At 40.6% G+C, this 9,751-nt stretch overlaps 1 protein-coding gene across 1 annotated transcript; it reads left to right on the top strand.

Annotated features, from left to right (window-relative positions):
- The first annotated feature begins 3,512 nt into the window (after positions 1-3,512).
- Positions 3,513-9,671, top strand: LOC115128486 (lanosterol 14-alpha demethylase-like). Its single transcript, XM_029658354.2, has 10 exons — positions 3,513-3,941; positions 4,089-4,187; positions 4,355-4,531; positions 4,702-4,828; positions 5,731-5,905; positions 6,208-6,327; positions 6,498-6,693; positions 7,032-7,127; positions 7,414-7,582; positions 7,882-9,671. Exons 1-10 carry the CDS (start codon positions 3,771-3,773, stop codon positions 8,058-8,060), a joined length of 1,509 nt encoding a protein of 502 aa, XP_029514214.1. The 5' UTR covers positions 3,513-3,770; the 3' UTR covers positions 8,061-9,671.
- Positions 9,672-9,751: the final 80 nt, after the last annotated feature.

Genomic DNA, 9,751 nt, shown 5'->3' with positions numbered 1-9,751 from the left:
TCACTGGCTACATCACCGCTTGGTATGGCAACTGCTCGGCATCTGATCGCAAGGCGCTACAGGGGTAGTGCGTACGGCCCAGTACATCACTAGGGCATAACTCCCTGCCATCCAGGACCTCTATACCACGCATTGTCAGAGGAAGACCCTTGATCCACCCAAGCCATTGATTGTTTTCTCTGCTACCGCATGGCAAGCGGTACCGGAACACCAAGTCTGGGACCAAAAGGCTTCTGAACAACTTCTACCCCCAAGCCACAAGACTGCTGAACTGTTAATAAAATGGCAGTGTGGACTATTTACATTGAATCCCTTTAGAGAGAGAGTGTGTCTGTGTGTACACACAGTACCAGTCAAAAGTTTGGACACCTACTCATTCAAGTTACTGCACTTTTACGACAGTTTCAAAACCGCATTTTTTGTAACGTGAGGGTGAATGGACAAGACAAAAGATTTAAGTGCCTTTGAACAGGGTATGGTAGTGTGAAGAACTGCTGTTGGGTTTTTCACGCTCAACAGTTTCCTGTGTGTATCAAGAATTGTCAACCACCCAAAGGACATTCAGCCAACTTGACAACTGTGGGATGCCAGCAGCATACCACTGCTGGCTTGCTTCTGAAGCTAAGTAGGGTTGGCCCTGGTCAGTTCCTGGATGGGAGACCAGATACTGCTGGAAGTGGTGTTGGAGGGCCAGTAGGAGGCATTCTTTCCTCTGGTCTAAAATATCCCAATTCCCAGGGCAGTGATTGGGGACACTGCCCTGTGTAGGTTGCTGTCTTTGGGACGGGATGTTAAACGGGTGTCCTGTCTCTGAGGTCATTAAAGATCCCATGGCACTTATCGTAGGGGTGTTAACCCCGGTGTCCTGGCTAAATTCCCAATCTGGCCCTCAAACCATCACGGTCACCTAATAATCCCCAGTTTACAATTGGCTCATTAATCCCCCTCCTCTCCCCTGTAACTATTCCCCAGGCCATTGCTGCAAATGAGAACATGTTCTCAGTCAATTTACCTGGTAAAATAACAGATAAATAAAATTAATTTGCCAGCATCCCCGTGGAACATTTTCAACACCTTGTGGAGTTAATGAATTCAGGCTGGGCAATACTGAGTGCACTCAATATTAGGAAGGTGTTATTAATGTTTTGTAAACTAAGATCCTGATTGCCTAGTCACTTTTACCCCTACCAACATGTACATGCTGAATTACCTCGTATCCCTGCACATTGAAACAGCCCCCCCCCCCCCCCCCCAATTTTCAGTGGTGTAAGGTACTTATTAAGGGAAATACTTTAAAAGTACTTTTTACTCCATACATTTCCCTGACACTCAAAAGTACTCGTTACATTTGGACAGCAAAATGGTCAAATTCACACACTTATCAAGAGGACATCCCTGGTCATCCGTACTGCCTCTGATCTGGCGGACTCACTAAACACAAATTAATGTTGAAGTGTGCCCCTGGCTATCCGCCAATACATTTTAAAAATAAAATTGTGCTGTCTGGTTTACTTAATATAAGGAATTTGAAATGGTTTATACTTTTACTTTTGATACTTTAGTAGATTTGAGCAATTCCATTTACTTTTGATACGTAATTATATTTAAAACCATTTACTTTCACTAAAGTACTATTTTACTGGGTGACTTTCACGAGTCATTTTCTATTAAGGTATCTTTACTTTTACTCAAGTATGACTATTGAGTACTTTTTCCAACACTGTATATTTTGTCTCTGTTTTTTAATAATTTCCCGAAACAGAGCCCCTCTATCTCTATATGTGTAGGTATCTATCTGATGCTGTCTGGTCAAAAAGAGTATTACATTGTGCTGCCTGTAGCATTGATTGCAAGGGAAGTCAGTGAACATTTGCCCTCCTTTGATTTAAAAAAAAGTATAAAATAATAGCCAATCAGTGTTTAGCTAAACTGAGTGAGATCAATTGTGAATGGTCCTGGCGCACCAAAAAAAAGTTAAAGGGAAGGAAATTTCGATTGGTCTTCACACCAATTACATCAAAAGCAAAACGTCATTGACAGAAACACTTGAATTGTTGCATCTCGGTTGTGTCGTTGTCCTGTGGACAGCTAGCTAAAATTGTCCCTTTCCTAAATTAACCATGGATGGAGATTGGGATTTGTGGTTTTACTTAACTCGCCCTGGAATATAATGGTGATTCTGATCCAACCATGAGTGTATACATTGTGCTCCTGGACTGAGAGGATGGAAGTTCAATATATACAGTAGCTAGATGTATTAGGCTAATGTTAGCTGGCTCATCTTTGTCCATGAAAGGAAGTTAGGCTAGTGATTTAAGCATTTTAGCCAGGTAGTCTAGGACAACAAAAATTAAAAGTATGTACTGTATGACAGAGTGATTGACCATTTGGTCAACATGAAAGAGAGGGTGGCAATGGTGTTTCTCTACAAGTAGGGTGAGTCAACATGTACTTGCCAGAACTAACGCGCACGCACATGCACACACACAGAAATCAGAATCATGGATATCATATTTAGCTTAAATTGATTGAACTAAATAGTTTTTGGTATATTTTAGTTGTCACTCCATTAGACTAAACATAGGTGATTTGATGATGTTGAAATGTTGAAAGTTTAAATGGTGCTGGAATAGTGGAGGCAGCTCCTGTTTTCTTTGTGACTTGCGGTAGGTAAATCTCCATGGTTCTAAATCAATCCTCGTTTAAGTAGTCTGAAAATGTCAGAAACATCAACTTGCTTGACCATGCTGTAGGTCATGTATCTGTTTAATGTTTTTTGCTTTGTGGTGGTTGCCATGGAAGCAAAGAAGGGGAGCGAGGTGTGTATGTTCTCAAACACACATGCATGTGGGGGTCTGGGAGAGTAAGTGTGTCCATCTGATGAATGAAACTCAATTTGATACACTAATTGTAGTCTCGCCCATTCATTTCTATTGACGTCATTTTTGACCGGGAACACCACAGGTGTACAAAAATTCAATAAAACACAACATTTTATGAAAATCATTTAAAAAATGTATTTTGTGTGTTCAGGTGCCCTGTGTGGACAAAGTTATGGAACATTATGACAATCAGATTAAATGAACTACATTTTTCAGAGAGAAAACCTGTAAATCGGTCCAATTCGACCAGAACACAGCAGGAGGATAAAACATGCATCGCTACTACTGGACGCAAGCTGATTTGTTGGACAGTTAGTCAACAGTTAGTCAGCAATCGAAACATTCGTTTTTGATACTCTCGAGCATCGCACTGTTTTGAGAAGAAAATAAACTATTTCGGGGGAGGGTCTCTTCGGCACCGTTGAACCAATCCGGTAAATGTGGAGGAGGAGTTCAAATGTGTCGACTGGTCCTCTGCTATGACATCATATAGCCAGACATCAGTCCAGGTAGTGATAGCCAACCAGAGTTCACGAAGGCAGCCGCGGAGCTGATGGACACACAGCGAATAGCCAATGAAATGCCTTTATTTGTCAGGCGGGGGCAGGACTAATTTAATATCGACAGGTAGAGATGCTGGGTTACAGTACTAGCCGTCACTTATCATTTAGCGTTATAGTGGAATAAACTATCATATTGGAATCAAGAAGGATTTGACTGTTCTTTTGGGAACACTATTTTCTGTTTATACAAGGCCTCGTGCCTTATAGAAAACCGATTTAGATGGTGTAGAAGTGACAATTGTTTTTATTTGTTTCAAACGCAAGGAGTCTGTCGCAGTGGCCTATAATATTTGACAACGGATTGAAACAAACAGAAGACGTGACAATGGCTATGCATTTATATCAAGTTAGTAGTATGCTACTAGAAAATACCGTCGGGAAAATTAGTGACAACGTGACATCGGTGGTTCTTGCAGTGTTTGTGATCACCCTAACTTTGGGATATATTTCTAAACTGGTGCTCAAACAGTCACAATCTTCTTCCGACGAAGACAAGGTACGTTATGTGCATAAGCAACACATCAGTTGAGATATATTACATTATTATTAGGGCTGCGACAGTGAATGTTATAGTTTCATGCCGCATTCATAGACTATTGCATATTGTGCATAATCAATTGCCTTGTGTATTTTATTCTCTCAGAAATACCCACCATACATACCTTCTAGCATTCCATTTCTGGGTCATGCCATAGCATTCGGGAAAAGTCCCATTGAATTTCTGGAGGATGCATATGAAAAGGTAAGACTACAGTACTGCTGAAAAGAATACGTTAGTGCTTAGTTTACAAAATGTTATAGTAACGTTTCCTATCATACAGCTTCTGAACCTTACTGGTGTATAGTGCCATTTGAAAGTGCCCGTTATAGTAGGTGCTAAAACAAGGTTTATTGTCTTTATATTCACAGTATGGGCCCGTTGTCAGCTTTACCATGGTGGGCAAAACATTTACCTACCTTCTGGGTAGTGAGGCTGCCACACTGATGTTCAACAGCAAGAACGAAGATCTCAATGCAGAGGATGTCTATTCTCGATTGACCACACCAGTTTTTGGCAAAGGGGTTGCATACGATGTACCTAACCATGTAAGCAAATAAATACTTCCTCAGATACTCCCATTCGCACTCACAAATATAGAGAATTTCCCCCCCAAATAAAGAAGTCTTGCCAGAAGTTTATGATAGGTTTATGAGCTGAAACAAAGTATTGATTTACTGAATTCAGTGAATATTTTGCCACTCATTTTCTTTTGTAGATTTTCCTGGAACAGAAGAAGATGTTTAAGACAGGACTGAACATTGCCCATTTCAAACAGCACGTTGAAATCATCGAGGAGGAAACTAAAGAGTACTTTTCGAGATGGGGAGACAGCGGGGAAGAAAGTAAGATGCCAGACATTACAACCGGTCTGATCTTTTCACATGGAATACTGTAGAAACTAAATCCAAATGCCCAGCTCCAAATCGACTTCTAGTCCCTACTGTACCCACTTAATGTAGACCTAAAAGGATTGAAAAGATGTTAGCAGAATTACACATTTTCCACTTGGCCTATCAGATTGCAAAGCGGAATTATTAGTACAGTATACTTATCTAATCCGTTCAGACCTATAAGAGCTCACGGGGTAGGGACTTGGGTGAAGTACAATGTCAACTGTTAAGACAATTCAGCACAATTTCCCATCAACAAGTTCTCAAGTATATTATAACAAAATCAAATCAAAGTGTATTAGTCGCCTACACAGGCTTGCAGATGTTATCGCAGGTGCAGCGAAATGCTTGTTTTTTTTAGCACCAACAGTTCAGTAATACTTAGCAATACAAAACAACACACATGTAATCAATGTGTTGTAACTCCTGAAAACAGTTTGAACCTTGCCATCCATTTTAAGATAGTTCCTTTTTTTCCTGTAAAGGTAAGGTAGCGATATGACATTACCAAAAGTAGTGTTTAACAGAGCGACTTCTGACATCTAGTCAAAATTTATTGTCACGTACTGTAGCTATTACGTGGCTCAAGAGTGCATTGATCACCCATGCACAGATGCTTAATGGGTTGCTAATGACTGCAGTCTTTTGCTTCACACTCTTGCTAGAATCTGTTTGCGAGGCGTTGCTGTTTATGAAGACGTCATATCACTTGTTACACGTCATAACATTTGAGCCGTACTGCACAGTCAAAGTTATCCAGTCCGCAATTCTGACCTCTTTTCTTTTTCTCTCACTCATTCCATCTCTCCCACTCCTTCCTGTCTTTCCATCTCTTCCACTCCTCCCTCTCTCAGACCTGTTTGAGGCCCTGTCGGAGCTGATCATCCTGACGGCCAGTGCCTGTCTGCATGGGAAGGAGATCCGCAGCATGTTGGACGAGAAGGTGGCCCAGCTCTACGCAGACCTGGACGGGGGCTTCAGCCATGCTGCCTGGCTGTTGCCCGGCTGGCTGCCGCTGCCTAGTTTCAGGTAAGAGAAAGACTTCATTCATACTGTCCTCTCAACCAAGGGTCAATTCAAACTGTTCCACCTTCAGGTTAGGTTTTTTGTGTGAAAGACCAAGTTAGACTAAGTTAGCAGAATGATTGCTGGAAATTAATACTCTTGAAACTTCATTTATACTGTCTTATTGTTCTATCCTCAGGTTAGGGTTCTGGGTGATAGACTGAGTTGGAATTAATTCTACTGTATTTATTCTGTAATAGCAATACGAGAATGTCTTATTTAGTTAATTAAGGCAGGAAAAAACAAGTTTTGTCATTTTTGTACAGACGAAGGGACAGAGCACACAGGGAGATCAAGAACATCTTCTACAAAGTCACCCAGAAACGCAGAAGCTCTGGAGAGAAAGTGGACGACATGCTGCAGACCCTCATAGATGCCACCTACAAGTAAGACATAAGTGGGACAGATGCCAGTAGTAATAGATATGGCACAAGCATCTATGCCTCCCCACAGGACTGAAGTGAATGAGCGTTTGGTTTAAAGGTGTTCTACAACTGTTGAACCATTTTAGACTGATTCCTCATTTCAGGCCTAACTATTTCTGCCTTTTTTAAAGGGATGGTCGGCCCCTGAATGATGATGAGATAGCAGGCATGCTGATTGGTCTACTCCTGGCTGGACAGCACACATCCTCTACCACTAGTTCCTGGTTGGGCTTCTTTCTGGGCAAAGATAAGGCCCTACAGGACCGCTGCTATGCTGAACAGAAAACAGCATGCGGAGAAGACCTGCCCCCACTCAACTTTGACCAGGTCAGAATCAATAACTGACATTTTGCCAACTGCACATAAATGGCCATAGATTACACTAGAACTTTGTTGTTGAAAATATGAATAATGTTTTTACATTGGCTTACAAATGTACATTAATTTTTATAAATTATTTTGTTAAAACTTATTAAGATCATAGAATATGGTCAAAAAATAAACTATTTAAAACTGGGTAATTGGATATTGTATGTGAGCAACTTCAGTTTAGAACCATTTTTATAGACTGCTAAACCATACGTTCAGCTATTCATTTGGACGGTTTTGATCGTCTAAATATTTGACATGCTCTTTACTTACCTGGTCTCTTGTTCATTCATCAGCTGAAGGACCTGACTTTGTTGGACCGCTGTTTGAAAGAGACCCTCCGACTACGTCCACCCATCATGACCATGATGAGAATGGCACGCTCTCCTCAGGTAAGATCGATGTCATTATTTGTTGGGCGGTTACGAATGCCCATGAAATTATTCCTACTACCTTCATAGACATTTTTTCAATTCCCTTATACCAGTAAATAAAATTTAAAAAACAAACATTTTGGGACACTGAATTTGAGAGAGAAATGGCCACAATGTAAATGGTCCATATATATATTTTTTGTTGCATTGAAATGGAATGGAGCCCCAACCCAGATAAATGCATGTGTATAATAGGTGAGTGACCATTGAACAACCCTCACCCTTTACTTCCATCCACCCCCAGACTGCAGCAGGCTACACCATCCCAGCCGGCCACCAGGTGTGCGTGTCCCCGACGGTCAACCACCGTCTGCAGGACACCTGGACAGAGAGGATGGAGTTCAGGCCTGACCGCTACCTCAATGATAACCCTGCCGCAGTTGAGAAATTTGCCTATGTGCCCTTTGGAGCCGGTAAGAATATTTTCTTGTTATTTCCTCCCTTTTAACAGCATGTAATAAGTTAGGTGATCTGCCATCTTTAAGAAAAAACAGAAGTGTCAGAGCATATACACAATGATAGGGGAAACAGCTGTCATACAGTGTGTTTTCATGTGTAAATAAGTATTTTGTCAGTAGGTGGGGCTCTTGCTCAATATATACAAATATGGACTTTACTACCATACAAAGCTGTCTCATGCCACAAAGTATCACCTGATTTTACCCTCATTACCATGACTCATTAAAAAACACTGATGTTCTCTGTCTTCTAGGCCGTCACCGCTGCATTGGGGAGAACTTTGCCTACGTTCAGATCAAGACCATCTGGTCTACCATGCTGCGCCTTTACGAGTTCGACCTGGTCGATGGCTACTTCCCCACAATCAACTACACAACCATGATCCACACCCCACACAACCCCGTCATCAGATACAAGAGGAGGCAACACTAAGAGACACTGAGCGCAAAACACAGCAGAGAAAAGAGGTTACACCCAGGAGAAGAGCAAGGCTTTGTCCAAAATGGCATCCTATTCTATAGTGTACTCATTTTTGTCCAGAGCGTCATAGAGCTGCGACCAAAAGTAGTGCACTATATTGGAAATAGGGAGCCATTTCAGTTTTTCCCCAACAAACAACCTAACTTACCTTAAATGGTTTGATTTAGAGGAAATTATTGTACTTGAATTTAGGAACTGTGCAAGTTAATGCACAGAGTTCTGGCTGGAAATTAAACAACTTTACTTTGTGTTGCCCCCCACCTTATGTGTGCCTTGTTGTTTAGTTGTTAGAATGTACACTGAATCAGTTTGTTTCTTCACTAACGGCTTCTCTGTAGTAGTCTAATCCCAAATTAGATCTGTTTGTGCAGTCATGCCAATGGCCATAGGATTTGGCTACAGTATACAGCACAAACAGATCTGGCCAAAAGCTTCATCTTTTGTCCATTCTATTTCAACTGTCATGGTAATACATATACAGTGAGCTCCAAAAGTATTGGGACAGTGACAATTTTTTGTTGTTGTTTTGGCTCTGTGCTCCAGCACTTTGGATTTGAAACAGTACAATAACTATGATATTTATGCCTCGGTAACTTTGAGGTTAAAGTGCAGACTTCCAGCTTTAATTTGGTCCCCCCAATTTTAGGGGACCAAAAGTATTGGGAGAAATTCTCGTGTGTTTTAAAGTAGTCGAAAGTTTAGTATTAGCATGCAAAGATTACATTAACCTTGTGACTGCAAACTTGTTAGATGCACTTGCTAATAGTTCTGGTTGTGTTTCAGATCATTTTTTGCCCAATAGAAATGAATGGTAGATAATGTATTGTCATTTTGGAGTCACATTTATTGTATATAAAAACATGTTTCTAAACACTTATACATTAATGTGGATGCTAACATGATTACAGATAATACTGAATCAATCATGAATAATCAGTGAGAAAGTTAAGAGGCATAAATATCATAGTATCATTTCAAATCCAAAGTGCAGAGCCAAAACAACAAATGTGTCACTGTCCCAATACTTTTGGTGCTTAGCATAGGCTTTCAAGCTTCCAGTGTGAAATGTGATCTTGTCCTGTGTGTATGAGTGACACTATTACAGTAAGGATGGATATTACTGGAGTAAAAAGCACTGCCTTTTACAGAGCAGTGAGAAATAGTAAAAACCACTGATCCTTATCCATTGATTCATAGAGATCAGTGATCAAACTGACGAGCACTGACTTTGTATGTACTACTGTCCATTCATATAATTGTACAAAGATAGAGAATCTGGGCTGGGTCAAACAAAGAAAACCGACTTGAAACATGGAGGGACAACCTGCACTTGCTCAATGAGACAAATGTCAGTTTTCTGTTGTGTGCCCTGATAAACACGACTAAGTGTATTGAGTGGGAATGTTGGACGGTCAGGGTAATATGGGTCCGTTTGACCCATGTAGTACCTTGACAATGGAAAATTATTAGTCCATTTTGTTTTTGATTGATTTGACTATTTGAAGCCTAGTGTTGTGAACATTGGTCCTTTATATATATATAAAAAAATCTAAATATCATGTTCATCATGTCTTCACACCATAATTTTATTGACTGTACATTTCCCCCATACCAGATTCACATTTTAGCTCAAGTTCTATTTT

Source organism: Oncorhynchus nerka, linkage group LG4, assembly GCF_034236695.1.
Source record: "Oncorhynchus nerka isolate Pitt River linkage group LG4, Oner_Uvic_2.0, whole genome shotgun sequence".
In the NCBI taxonomy this organism is placed as follows: Eukaryota; Metazoa; Chordata; class Actinopteri; order Salmoniformes; family Salmonidae; genus Oncorhynchus; species Oncorhynchus nerka.
Note: the sequence above shows the minus strand (reverse complement) of the source record. Positions and strands in the feature narration are given on the sequence as shown.